At 36.2% G+C, this 15,568-nt stretch overlaps 1 protein-coding gene across 1 annotated transcript in view; it reads left to right on the top strand.

Moving 5' to 3' along the window:
- Positions 1–15,568, top strand: part of TXNDC16 (thioredoxin domain containing 16) — a 111,676-nt gene that overhangs the window by 62,748 nt on the left and 33,360 nt on the right. Inside the window, exons 13-16 of the mRNA XM_027111245.1 lie at positions 3,830–3,973; positions 4,841–4,900; positions 14,915–15,083; positions 15,428–15,564. Of these exons, the coding sequence (XP_026967046.1) occupies positions 3,830–3,973; positions 4,841–4,900; positions 14,915–15,083; positions 15,428–15,564 (510 nt within the window). The remainder of the gene's footprint in view (positions 1–3,829; positions 3,974–4,840; positions 4,901–14,914; positions 15,084–15,427; positions 15,565–15,568) is intronic.

Genomic DNA, 15,568 nt, shown 5'->3' with positions numbered 1-15,568 from the left:
CTACTCCGTGTTTAAAAAGGACCCAGGAGCCACAGTATGATATTTTATTTTTATCATTCCTATTAGGATATGAAATTCTGATAAATATAGTTGTATTTGTAAGTTGTAAATGAATCCAATTGTTAGCAGTATAGGGAGTAAATTTTGATAACATTTTAATAATTCTTTTTAATATGTTATTTTTCTTTTTATTGCTTACATTTTTGAAGTATTCTATAGTTTTCAAGGCTATTTCCCACTCATTATTTACTTTGATAGCTGTCCTCTGAGTTAGCTGAGGTCACCTTCGTTTTGTAGAGGAAAATATCTGTTTTAGCTCAGTTAAGTGATCTGCCCAATGTCACACAAATGGCATGTGGAGCATTCTGACTTGAAATCTTACTTATGATCATTATCATTCCTAGTACTTCTTTTATAACATCAGTCCTATTCTGAAATTGCTTATTTACTCTTCTCTCTATTGGTCTATAAAATTTCTAAGGCAGGGATTACGTCTTGTGCATTCTTGTATCCCATTTAGCAAATACTTGAATTTTTATATAGTACTATTATCATGAGTCCAATTTAGTAAATACTTTTTAAAAAATTTATTTATTTATTTATTTATTTTTGGCTGTGTTGGGTCTTTGTTGCTGTGCGTGGGCTTTCTCTAGTTGCAGCGAGCGGGAGCTACTCTTCGTTGCAGTGTGCGGGTTTCTCATTGTGGTGGCTTCTCTTGTTGTGGACCATGGGTTCTAGGTGTGCAGGCTCAGTAGTTGTGGCTCGCAGGCTCTAGAGCGCAGGCTCAGTAGTTGTGGCACACGGGCTTAGTTGCTCTGCGGCACGTGGGATCTTCCCGGACCAGGGCTCGAACCCGTGTCCCCTGCACTGGGAGGTGGATTCTTAAACACTGCGCCACCAGGGAAGTCCCGTAAATACTTTTTATATAGTCCTATTATCATGAGTCCCAAGATGGAAGTAATTTACATATTGTTTTCATGAGGTCCCTTTATTATTAGGATCAACATCTATATTATACATTTAATAAGGGCTCTGAGCTTTAACTGTTACTGGTGACCAGCTTCTTGGTTTGAGCACTGCTCTAGTTTTTTTCTGATATACAGAGGTTAGAATTGCTCGTGATTTAAGCCAGAGTTCTTCTCCATAGCATCGTCATTGTATAGGCAGATCTGTGTTCTGCTCTCTTGCTCCCTGCTTTATTCCTATCATGGTTCATATATTCTTCAGAGTCAGAGGAATTATCTGTCAATTTAATAAGATTCCTGTCCTCAGTGGTAGTTGCCTGTTTCAAAATTTCATTGTTGCCATGTCCCCTGTTTTACTTCCTGATTCTCTGGCTTTAGTTTGCCCTCTGGTGCTGCCTTCTCTTTTTTTCTAACTCTCCCCTATCTTCTCTCCTCAGCCCAGTTCTCATGTTTCTTAAACAGCTTTCTTTTTTTGCTTTGTAGTGGAATTTTTTGCTTTGTTTTGTTTTTTTGGGTTTTTTTTTTTTTTGGTCTTAACTTCCTATGTTTGTAATCCATACTGACCCATAATATAGTTTGATGGCGTGCCCATATACACAGTTTCCTTCTCATTTTCATTTCATTCCCATTTATATGAGACATGGATGAGGGTTTGGAAAGAGTTTGTTACCATGTAAGAGCAGAATATAAAGAAAAATGCCCTTCAAAGGAAATGGGCACAAGATGAATCAGAATTAAATGGACTGAAGTCTCCAAAAGGAGAGTATGAAAAAGAAAAACAAACGTGTGGCTAAAGAGAGTGAGTGTGTGTATATATATATATATATATATGAATTGGTGAAAGTTTGAGCTGAGGAATAAATAAATTTATAAATTATAAATTTATAAATTTATAAATGAGGGTGGCTTATTAAGAGAATGGGGAAGCAAGAAGAAGGTGTTTGGACAAGATAAGAGAAGAAAGGATGGATTGGGAAATAAGAATGGACTGGCAGGAAAATGAAAATACAGGAATAATAAGAAAAAAAATACAGTAAATGAGAAAATTGGCCTTTATTAATTTTGGTATTGAGGGCATAACTTTTAGTGCCATAGAATGTGGTATTTAAAAGTACCTTAAAATTAATAGTCGAACTCTTATGTTTCACAGGTTTGAATATTGAGACACAGAGTTATATAATTGACTAGAGTTACACAGCTAAAAATTGCCAGTAGGGTACTGAAATCCAGACCTAGTATTTTATTTTATAGTATTAGCAATCATATGGAAAATAATAATTTAGTTTTCTGAATGCATTGCCTTTCTCACTTCCTCCCTTCCTTTCTTTTTAATATCTTGTTACAGAGAATTATAAACTTACCATAAAGCAGACAGCATAGTAGAACAAATCTCCAGGTACCCATTACCTGGCCTCGCCCAGCCACCATCAGTTTATGGCTAATCCTATTCCAATCACTGCCCTCCCTTTATTATTTTGCAGCAAATTCCAAACATACAAATTCATCCATAAATATTTCCCTGTGTATTTCAGAAATGTAAGGATTCTCCTTTTAAAATTAACATAATTAATGCTATTACTACATCTACAAAGTTAACAATAATTCTTAATATCAGAGAGTCAGTGTTCAGATTTCAACTTCATCATGATTTTTCATGCCACTGTTGCTTTGTACATGCTGTCCCTTTTACTCCATATGCCTCTACTGCCTGCCTAAGTTTTATTTTTCTTTTAATGTTCATCTTGTGTCAACTCTTCTAGGAAGCTTGTCTCTCTTATCAAGTTAGATGTCCCTCCAGTGTTATCATACAATCTATATAAATTCCAATAGGATATTTGTGAATTCATAATGTGTTTTTTATTTTTTTACCACATACTTTGATGGATGGATGAATGGGTGGGTGGATGGGTCTATCTGTCTATCTTAATGAAAAGTTTTTTTTTTTTAAGATTTAATTGACATGTAACATGTTAGTTGAACACCATAATGATTCAATATTTCTATATATTGTGGTTAGTGAAAGTTTTTTACATATTCAGAATCCACCCTTAACTCAATACACTTAGAATAAAATTCAAAATTCTTGGCTTATATGGCCTCTTATAATCCAGCTACCTGTCTAGCCTAGAGTTTTCTGATGTTATTTCTTCAGGCCATCTTGTTTTAGTCAAATTTGCCTTCCCTCAGTACCTAGAATATGCTTAGCTCTTATTTCTCAGAGTTTTGCATGTGTTTTCCCTTTGCCTAAAACATCCTTTTATTGGTTATCTGGTGGACTTTGGATCTCCCAATCTAAATCTCCCTGTTAAAATCTCTCACTGTGTATTTTACCTTTCCTCTTAAACTGATCACATTTATAGTTATATATTTATTTAGTGATCAGTTTATTGACTGACTTTTCCATAGATAGAGGCTCTAAGTGGTCAGGGACTATGTCTGTTTTGTTTACCACTTTCCTTAGTGTCTGTCACAGTGCTTGGCATGTAGTAGAAGCTAAAGAAACACTGTCAAATATGTATGGTAGGACTTTTTTGGCTTATAAATTAATATGTTGATTAGAAATAAAAGAGCAATATTAAAAAAAAAAAGAGCAATATTTATATTATTTCTTGACAAGTTTAACGCCTTTTGGGATTGACTAAAACTTGACAATTTCTGGGTCAGGAAGCATCTGAGAGTCATTTAAGATAGGAAGCCAGACAACTGGAAAGTTTTCTAAATATCATGCATTTTAAATATTAAGATTGTATGAATTCAAAAGTTTTTATAAAATACCAAATTTTCACATGCTTGCCTGGGAGAAGAGCTTAAATTTTTTAAACTATACATTTATATTTATATTAATTCCTCTTCAAACATTTTAGATATTCAAGATGATGAAGTGGCAGAAACTGTTTACAGAGACAGGAAGAGACAGTTACCTTTGGAACTCGCAGTGGAACTAACAGAAGAGACATTTAATGCGACAGTAACAGCTTCTGACAGCATAGTGCTTTTCTATGCTGGCTGTGAGTATGAGCCTTTAGAGGTGACTACTATATTGCATATTAGGGCATTTAAAGTAGGCAGACTTTATTTTTGCATTCTGTTATTGCACATTTTAAAGTGACATAATTTTCATATGTTCCACACTTTGAAATATTTACTTCTAGCTGATTCTGGGGTTGTAAACCTGATTATATATATCTGACTTACAAATTGAAGGTTCATGATTAAACTAGATGTTAAGCTTACTAATTTAGAAAAATTATTGTTATTCAAGCTAACGACTGATTAACAGTTATTATAGATTTATAGGCACTATATTGCTTTTATCCTCAAACAATAGCTGTTCAAGTATACTCCTTGCAGTATGAACGTAGAAACCCTCTTAAATGTTTGAACAATATTGACTACTGCGTACTAGGATATTTCTTACTAATAAATAACAATTTGGGGAAACCCCATAAATCTATATGTTTGTTATATATAAGTATGGATGCTTTAGAGCAGGGGTCCCCAACCCCCGGGCCATGGACGCGTACTGGTCTGTGGCCTGTTAGGAACCGGGCCACACAGCAGGAGGTGAGCAGCAGGCAAGCCAGCGAAACTTCATCTGTATTTATAGCCGCTCCCCATTGCTCGCATTACTGCCTGAGCTCTGACTCCTGTCAGCATTGTGGTGAGTCGTATAATTATTTCATTATATATTACAATGTAATAATAATAATAATAAATGTAATGTGCTTGAATCATCCCGAAACCATCCCCTTACCCTCCAGTCCGTGGAAAAATTGTCTTCCACGAAACCAGTCCCTGGTGCCAAAAAGGTTGAGGACCACTGCTTTAGAGATATGTACATTGTAATATCTGTTTAATTTTTTATTTTAACGTAGGGCAGGCAGTATCCATGGCATTTCTGCAGTCCTACATCGATGTGGCAATTAAGTTGAAAGGTATACTGTGGTATGCATGCTTATTTTCCTGATTTTGAGCCATAGCTATTTGTATAACTGTGTCATGCTAAAGATGTAGAAACCCATGTAAAATTTCAGGTTATTATGTTTGTGTCTCCAAGGTTAATAAGTTAATGAACCATGAGTTTCAGAACTCTCAGAAGCATTCACTTTGATTGTCTTCATAAAACTGTCTTGTAGCTACATAGTTAATCCAGTAATCTTTTTGGCTGAATTCAGTCATTCAGCAAACATTTATTGAGTGCCTACTCTGTGCCAGTTACTGTTAAATATTATTAAATATATACTAAATACTATATATACTAAATACTATTAAATAAAATTTTGATAGATAAGACCACATCCTAATGAAGGAACTAAGATACCAGTGTTCTTGAAGCTATACAGTTAGGATATTTTTTAATAGCCAGGATCTTTTTATTTTAACTATTCTATGAAACCTGATTCAGTGGTAGACAAATAAGAATCCAAGGAATGAACTCAAAATGTCTATGCCACCATCCCAGCAAAGAAAAAAGGAGGAGTAGGGAGGCCTCTTAGCATTAGTAAGAGACAGATAGTGTTGGCTTAGGTAAGTATAATGTTTTGTAATCACTTGAATAAGACAGAATATATCATGCTTTGTATCTTTAATATGATTTCCTCTACTCTATTTTTCTTGTTAATAAAAGCTATTATGACTAAATAGGCTTTTTCTTGGCTACTCCAGGAATGCATCCACCATTTAGTTTTGAGGCACTAGCTTACAGGCTCTTTCATTTTTTAGTAAGTTCCTTATGGGTGGAGAGTGTGTCTTATACTCGGCTCACTGGACTTGGTGCATTGCATTACATTACAGAATATCTGGTGTTTAATAATTGTTGAGTAAATGATTAAGCAAATGTAGTAGAGTTTCATAAATTTTGTTTTATTTAGTGGAAAATGTGTACTGGTATACAACTTATATATTGGGGACTTTTGTGAACTCAAGAAATTGATTCCAGAAAGTCAATCCTAAATGCAACATCTTCTACAGTAATAAAAACATCAGAGGTATAAAAAATCATTTTTGAACCATTTCTCTTCCATTCATTTCCCAACCACATTTGATCCAACTTTTGATTATTTCATTCCCCAAGTGAAGAGATGATTAAGTCTATAGATACTGTGATCCCTAACTTTTTTTTTTTTTGCGGTACACGGGCCTCTCACTGTTGTGGCCTCTCCCGTTGCGGAGCACAGACTCTGGACGCGCAGGCTCAGCGACCATGGCTCACGGGCCCAGCTACTCCGTTGCATGTGGGATCCTCCCGAAACGGGGCACGAACCCATGTCCCCTGCATTGGCAGGCGGACTCTCAACCACTGCACCACCAGGGAAGCCCCTTAACTTTTTTTTTTTTTTAAAGCAATCTTGTCATTCTCTTTTAGATTCTCCTTTATGGTGGCAATTTATAGACAGATTTAAGTTTCTTCTCTTAGGTTTTCCAGCCTTATTGGTAAATAATTAGAAGAAAGAAAAAGGGGGAAAATATAAACCACAATGAAATAGTAATTGGATAATGTCCCTGAATAATAGAATTATTCCCCCCTCCCCAGGCCATTTGGTTAGATACCAAATGAAAATGGAAAAAGATTCTCTTACTTTCTTCTCTGTTAATGACCAAATAAAGATGTGACCCCTCAGTGCAAGGACTCTTGGTTGTATGTGTTTGTAGAATAAAAAAGCAGATAACCAGGGCTTCCCTGGTGGCGCAGTGGTTGAGAGTCCGCCTGCCGATGCAGGGGACACGGGTTCGTGCCCCGTTTCGGGAGGATCCCACATGCCGCGGAGCAGCTGGGCCCGTGAGCCATGGCCACTGAGCCTGCGCTCCGCAACGGGAGGGGCCCCAACAGTGAGAGGCCTGCGTACCGCAAAAAAAAAAAAAAAAAAAAAAGCAGATAACCAACCCAAGGGCTTGATTCCTTTTTTGATTAGTATGTTCTTTATGAATAACAATCCTGTTAGTAATTAGATATCAGATAAATGGATTGTTTTGGAAGTTCATGAGGCTTAATATAGAAATGCATACTATATGTAAGAATAGTGTTTTGTGTCTATGGTGAAGCCTATACTGTAATTTTGTAAATTGGGAAAATATTGTAATACTTTGGTCCTTTAGTCCTGTAATCTCTCATGTTGATTTGGGAAAAAGCCACTTTTTATCTCTTAGTAGAAGAGGATGGAGAATATTTTATAGTCAGTCACAAGGTGGCAGCAAATGTCAAGTTTTTATTATTACATAGTATCTGTAGCTAAGAGAGTCTGTTTTGCTTTGTTTTTCTTTTAAATTAAGACCCCTATTTGGAATTGCTGCATTGATAAAGTATGTAGAATGTAATACTACAGTCAGCTTAGAATATTAGACTATTTCCATTTGAAACATGATTAAGTATTGAAACCATTTTACAGGAAAGAAAATTAAAATGTGATAACTTCAGTATAAATAGCCATATAACTTTTAATGATATGTATCAATATTCTTTTTCCAGTTTTAAAGATAACATCAAAGTTTTCAACTTGGACAAAGGAATAATAACATTTTTAGCAGTAGACCCATTGAGGATGCTTATTGAAGGGAAAGAACTACATTTGTAATAACACCATGTTCCATCCTTGGGTGGCAGTACATAATATGATATTGTCTGAACAAGCACCAGTACAAGCACCACTAGATATTTATTGACTAAATGATTAAAATAAAGGATAAGAGAACTTTATAGAGTAGATCCAACTTTACAAGGAATAAGGATTTATTTTTGTTTATATGCACATATAATATTCAGGTATTAATATACTTTAGTGTAAACATTGAAAATTTGTTCACGAAGAAATATCAGGGCACATTTCACAAATTTTTATTGGGCACATAATATGTAACAGACATTGTACTAGGCAGCAGGTTTATAGTGGTGAATAAGACAGACTAGACCCTGCCTATATTATCAAACAGATTGCTAACACTAAATCTAAGGTAGTAAGTTATTGCATCTATGAGATATAATCTAGGATCATTTAAAATGTAAGAAAGAATTTTCAGTATTAAAACTTTTGGCAATAAAATATTAAAATACTGCATTTCACAAGTTTAGTCATATGGGTAGATAACATCTTAAAGTAGGATATAACCTATATTGATACACAAAGATTCCTTCTTTGATCTAATATTATATTAAAGTTTCCTTTTATTTGAATTTATTCTTTCCTTTCATTAGCTGAGTTGTGTGGTGCTTTGTCATTTGTTTTTTGATATCTCTTCACCTAATTAGTTACACATTTTGGAGGGCCTTGCATATACAGTTGACTTAAACAACACAAGGATTAGGAATGTTGACCCTCCGTGCAGTAGAAAATCCAAGAATAACAGATTTGGCCCTCTGTATACATGGTTGCGCCATATCTGAGGTTCCATATGCATGGATTCATCCAACCTTGGAATGTGTAGTACTGTAATATTTACTATTGAAAAACATCCACATATAAGTGGACCTGCACAGTTGAAACCTGTGTTATTCAAGGGTCAACTGTATTAGTATAGAACAAGTAGAAATTTCTCTTTGGGATTCCACTATGATGTGTTTTCTTGGGCTGAGAAGAAATTATAATATTTTAAATAAATAAATTATAATATTTAGACAGGATGGGTATGTGAAGCCCTAAATGAATTCCATGTGTTAGTTTATTCACACACATATTTAAGGTGTTTCATGTTCAAGGACCACTCTAGGTGCTGGAAAACCAGTGACAAGGAAAACAGACACAGTCCCTACTCTCAGAGAGCTCTAATTGTACAACAACACAGATGAGTACATAATTACATGATGAGATAGGGAAAAGAGCTTGGTCCTCTAAGAGCATAGGAATCTGATGCAGATCAGGGTGTCAGAGGAGGCTTCCTTGAAGTGGTCACACGTGCAGAGATCTGAAGGGGTGAAAAGACCTGACTGCAGAAACTGGTGGGTGTGGGCTGGTAGCAAAGTAGATTTGAGTTTTGAAAAGATATCTCTAGCTTCAGTGTAGAGACATATCGAATTCAGGGAGATAAATTAGGAGAAATGATAAATGGTGGCAGTGAAGAGAGAGGGACAGATATAAGAGGTATTTAAAATTCAGGTGGTAAAATTGAAGGGCATGCTGATTGATGTGATTAGACCTATGGAGTTTAGGAATGGGGAAGAGCAAGAGATGATACTTTGTTTTCCGAGTTATACAAAGATGGCAACATTCACCACTATTCAGAGGAAAGAAACCATATTTGTTTTAGACATCTTGAGTTTGAGGATGTTTCTGTTCAAAGGGAACTAGAGAAGGCAGTAAGAATACATTGGTCTGGAACTTTAAAGGATGAGCCTGGGCCAAAGCTATAAATTTAGGATTCATTAGGTTGTCGATGATTATTGAGATTGTCTAGAAGAGAGGGTAGAACAAGAAGAGAAAGCAGCTTAAACTGAGCCTTAGGGGAACTCCTGACTCCACTGGTAGAAGAGCCTGCAAGAGGGACCAAAAAGGAGCAGCTAGAGAGTCAGGGGTGGGGATGGGAGCCAACAGAGGAAGGTGGTGCAGAAAATCAAGGGAAGAGAGTGTTTCAGCTGGAGTGTTTCATGCTGCTGAGAAGTTGTAATAAGAATGGGATATAGAGGCGGGGTCAAGATGGTGAGGTTGGAAGATGCAGAGATAGCATCTCCCCACAACTAGGACGCCTGCCGGCTGCTGGTGGGGGACTCTGATCCCCAAGGAGATGGGAGGAACCCCAAAGTGAACCGGCAGCTTGCAGGATCCTGGTTCACAAGCCCGGGGTCTGGCCGAAGCTCCTGCAGTGGGAACTCCGAGTCAAAACGACTGGACTAACAGAGAACCTCAGATCCCAGGGAATATTCATCAGAGTGAGGTCTCAAGGAGGTCCCCATCTCAGCACCAATTTATAGTAATGATAATAAAGATGATCCAGAATCTCGGAAATAGAATGGAGGCATGGATTGAGAAAATACAAGAAATGTTTAACAAAGATCTAGAAGAAGTAAAGAACAAACAACAGAGATGAACACCACAATAACGGAAATGAAAAATACACTAGAAGGAATCAATAACAGAATAACGGAGACAGAAGAACGAATAAGTGAGCTGGAAGACAACATGGTGGAAATAACTGGTGAGGAGCAGAAAAAAGATTGAAATGAATTGAAGACAATCTCAGAGACCTCTGGGACAACACGAGACGCACCAACATTCGAATTACTGGGGTCCCAGAAGAAGAAGAGAAAAAGAAAGGGTCTGAGAAAATATTTGAAGAGATTATAGTTGAAAACTTCCCTAACATGGGAAAGGAAATAGTCAAGTCCAGGAAGCACAGAGAGTCCCATACAGGATAAACTCTAGGAAAAACACACCAATACATATATTAAACCAACAAAAATTAAGTTCAAAGAAAAAAATAGCATCAAGGGAAAAACAAAAAATAACATACAAAGGAATCCCCATAAGGTTATCAGCTGATTTTTCAGCGGAAACTCTGCAGGCCAGAAGGGAATGGCAGGATATACTTAAAGTGATGAAAGAGAAAAACCTACAACCAAGATTACTCTACCTAGCAAGGATCTCATTCAGATTTGATGGAGAAGTCGAAAGCTTTTCAGATAAGCAAAAGCTAAGAGAATTCAGTACCACCAAGCCAGCTTTACAATAAATGCTAAAGAAACTTCTCTAAGTGGGAAACACAAGAGAAGAAAAAGACCCACAAAAACAAACCCGAAACAATTAAGAAAATGGTAATAGGAACATACATTTCGATAGTAGCCTTGAATGTAAATGGATTAACTGCCCCAACCAAACGACACAGACTGGTTGAATGGATACAAAAACAAGACCCATATATATGCTGTCTACAGGAGACCCACTTCAGACCTAGAGACACATACACTGAAAGTGAAGGGATGGAAAAAGATATTCCATGCAAATGGAAATCAAAAGAAAGCTGGAGTAGCAATACTCATATCAGATAAAATAGACTTTAAAATGAAGACTGTTATAAGAGATAAGGAGGGACACTACATAATGATCAAAGGATCAATCCAAGAAGAAGATATAACAATTAGAAATATTTATGTACCCAACATAGGAGCACCTCAATACATAAGGAAAATGCTAACAACCATGAAAGGAGAAATTGACAGTAACACAATAATAGTAGGGGATTTTAACACCCTACTTACACCAATGGATAGATCATCCAGACAGAAAATAAATAATCACAAACTTTAAATGACACAGTAGACCAGATAGATCTAATTGATACTTATAGAACATTTCACCCAAAAGTGTCAGAATACACTTTCTTCTCAAGTGCACATGGAACGTTCTCCAGGATAGATCACATCTTGGGTCACAAATCAAGCCTTGGAAAATTTAAGAAAATTGAAATTGTATTATGCAACTTTTCTGACCACAACGCTATGAGATTGGAAATCAATTACAGGAAAAAAACCTGTAAAAAACACAAATACATGGAGGCTAAACAGTGCACTACTAAATAACCAAGAAATCACTGAAGAAATCAAAGAAGAAATTAAAAAAAATACATAGAAACAAATGTTGATGAAATCACAATGACCCCAAACCTATGAGATGCAGTAAAAGCAGTTCTAAGAGGGAAGTTTATAGCAATACAGTCTCACCTCAAGATACAAGAAAATTGTCAAATAAACAATCTAACCCTACACTTAAAACAACTAGAGAAAGAAGAACAAAGAAAACCCAAAGTCAGTAGAAGGAAAGAAATCATAAAGATCAGAGCAGAAACAAATGAAATAGAAACGAAGACAACAATAGCAAAGATCAATAAAACTAAAAGGTTGTTCTTTGAGAAGATAACAGAATTGATAAACCCTTAGCCAGACTCATCAAGAAAAAAAGGAAGAGGACTCAAATCAATAAAATTAGAAATGTAAAAGGAGAAATCACAACTGACATTTCAGAAATACAAAGGATTATAAGAAACTACTAAAAACAACTATACGCCAATAAAATGGACAATGACAAAGAAATGGACAAATTCTTGGACAAATGGACAGAACTTTCCAAGATGGAACCAGGAAGAATTAAAAGTATAAACAGACCTATCACAAGTAATGAAATTGAAACCAGAAATAAAAATCTTCCAACAAACAGAAGTCCAGGACCAGATGGCTTCACAGGCGAATTCTATCAAACATTTAGAGAAGAGCTAACACCGATCCTTTTCAAACTCTTCCAAAAATTTGCAGAGGAAGAAACACTCCCAAATTCATTCTACAAAGCACATCACTCTGATACCAAAGCCAGAAAAAGATATCACAAAAAAAGGAAAATTATAGACCAATATCACTGATGAACATAGATGCAAAAATCCTGAACAAAATACTAGCAAACAGAATCCAACAGCACATTAAAAGGATCGTACACCATGATCAAGTGGGATTTATCCCAGGGATGCAAGGATTCTTCAATATATGCAAATCAATCAGTGTGATACACCACATTAACAAATTCAGGAATAAAAACCATATGATTATCTCAATAGATGCAGGAGAAGCTTTTGACAAAATTCAACATCGATTTATGATAAAACTCTCCAGAAAATGGGCATAGAGGGAACCTACCTCAACATAATAAAGGCCATATATGACAAACCCACAGCAAGCATCATACTCAATGGTAAAAAACTGAAAGCATTTCCACTAAGATCAGGAAAAAGACAAGGATGTCCACTCTCGCCACTGTTATTCAACATAGTTTTGGAAGTCCTTGCCACAGCAATCAGAGAAGAAAAAGAAATAAAAGGAATACAAATTGGAAAAGAAGAAGTAAAACTGTCACTGTTTGCCAATGACATGATACTATTCATAGAAGATCCTAAAGATGCCACCAGAAAACTACTAGAACTAATCAATGAACTTGGTAAGGTTGCAGGATACAAAATTAATGCACAGGAATCTCTGGCATTCCTATACACCAACAACGAAAAACCAGAAAGAGAAATTAAGGAAACACTCCCATTTACCACTGCAACAAAAAGAATAAAATACCTAGGAATAGACCTGCCTAAGGAGGCAAAAGACTTGTACTCAGAAAGTATAAAACAATGCTGAAAGAAATCAAAGATGACATAAACAGATGGAGAAATATACCATGTTCTTAGAGTAGAAGATTCAATATTGTGAAAATGACTGTACTCCTCAAAGCAATCTACAAATTCAATGCAATCCCTATCAAACTACCAATGGGATCCTTCACAGAATTAAAACAAAAAATGTTGCAATTCATATGGAAACACAAAAGATCCCGAATAGCCAAAGCAATCTTGAGAAACAAAAATGGAGTTGGAGGAACCAGGCTCCCTGACTTCAGACTATACCACAAAGCTACAGTAATGAAGACAGTATAGTGCTGGCACAAAAACAGAAATATAGATCAATGATACAGGATAGAATGCCCAGAGATAAACCCAGGCACATATGGGCACTTAATTTACGACGAAGGAGGCAAGAACATACAATGGAGAAAAGACAAACTCTTCAATAAGTGCTGGGAAAACTGGACAGCTACACATGAAAGAATGAAATTAGAACACTACTTAACACCATACACAAAAATAAACTCCAAATGGATTAAAGACTCAAATGTAAGACCAGACACTATAAAACTCTTAGAGGAAAAACACTCTTTGACATAAGATCTTTTTTCTCCCACCCCCTAGAGTAACAGAAATAAAAAAAAATAATAAACAAATAGGACTTAATTAAATTTAAAAGCTTTTGCACAGCCAAGGAAACCATAAACAAGACAAAAAAAGACCACCCTCAGAATGGGAGAAAATATTTGCAAATGAAACAACAGACAAAGGATCATCTCCGAAATATACAGACAGCTCATGGAGCTCAATATCAAAAAAAAAAATCCAGTTAAAAAATGGGCAGAAGACCTAAATTGACATTTCACCAAGGAAGGCATACAGATGGCCAAGAGGCACATGAAAAGATTCTCAACATCACTAATTAGTAGTGAAATGCAAATCAGAACTACAAAGAGGTATCACCTCATGCCGGTCAGAATGGTTATTATCAAAAAATCTAGAAACAATAAATGCTGGAAAGGGCGTGGTGAAAAGGGAACCCTTCTGCACTGTTGGTGGGAATGTAAATTAATACAACCACTATGGAAAACAGTATGGAGGTTCCTTAAAAAACTAAACATGGAACTACCATACGACCCAGCAATCCCACTACTGGGCGTATCCCCTGAGAAAACCATAATTCAAAAAGAGTCATGTACCACAGTGTTCATTGCAGCTCTATTTACAATAGCCAGGCCATGGAAGCAACCTAAGTGTCCATCAACAGATGAATGGATAAAGAAGATGGGACTCATGTATACAATGGAATATTACTTGGCCATAAAAAGGAACAAAATTGAGTTATTTGTAGTGAGGTGGATGGACCTAGAGTCTGTCATACAGAGTGAAGTAAGAAGGAGAAAAACAAATACCCTATGCTAACGCTTATATTCGCTATCCCCCGCCCCCCCCCCCCCAAAATGGTACTGATGAATCTAGTTGCAGGGCAGGAATAAAGAGGTAGACATAGAAAATGGACTTGTGGACATGGAGTGGGAGGGCGAAGCTGGGGCAAAGTGAGAGTAACATCGACATATATACACTACCGGATATAAAATAGTTGGCTGGTGGGAAGCAGCAACATAGCACAGAGAGATCAGCTTGGTGCTTTGCGATGACCTAGAGGGGTGCGAGGGAGGAGATATGGGGACATGTGTATGCATATGGCTGATTGGCTTTGTTGTGCAACAGAAACTGACACTAGTGTGAAGCCATTATACTCCAATAAGCATTAAATAAAAGAATGGGATATAAAAAATATTGACAATTCTAAACAAATGAGTTTTCTACATTAACATTTGTAAAATGTGCATTTTCCTTTTATTTAGGCACCTCTACTATGCTGCTTACTAGAGTAAACTGTGCAGACTGGTCTCATGTATGTGCCAAGCAAAATGTTACTGAATTTCCTGTTGTAAAGATGTACAGGGAAGGCGAGAACCCAGTATCTTACACTGGTATGCTAGGAACTGAAGATCTCCTAAAATTTATCAAGCTGTAAGTATTCAGCTTCACCCTAAGATTTTAAAAATATTAGGTCTATAAAACTTCTAATTCACATACTTTTTTGACACACTTTGGATAGGTTAAGGAGGTATGAATTGAGATCACAGGGGAAACACTAATGAGCAGAGCCTATCTACTACATTCCATCACCTTTAGGGAGATAGAAGTTTTGTTTAATGAGGCTGATTTTTTGTTTAGAATAGTATTTAATTGTCTTTACTTTGTCAGATGCTTGTCTTGTGGAATATGCTACGTTCAGTATATTTTACTATTTTTTTACAAGCTGAAAAGTATCTTTAAAAATGAATTTTGAATATAGTTAAATATTCATCCAGCAACAGGATTTCATGCCCAGTGAATATTACGTCTGTCCAAGAAGCAGAAGAATATTTAAGTGGGAAATTACATAAAGACCTGATCTCCTATTCTAGCGTGTCAGTACTGGGGCTGTTTAGTCCAACTATGACAACAGGTAA

The sequence above is a fragment of the Aethalodelphis obliquidens genome, unplaced genomic scaffold (assembly GCF_003676395.1).
Source record: "Aethalodelphis obliquidens isolate GAN/ISIS:26980383/991018 unplaced genomic scaffold, ASM367639v1 scaffold10, whole genome shotgun sequence".
Lineage (NCBI taxonomy): Eukaryota > Metazoa > Chordata > Mammalia > Artiodactyla > Delphinidae > Aethalodelphis > Aethalodelphis obliquidens.
This window is presented reverse-complemented; position numbering and strand designations above follow the sequence as displayed.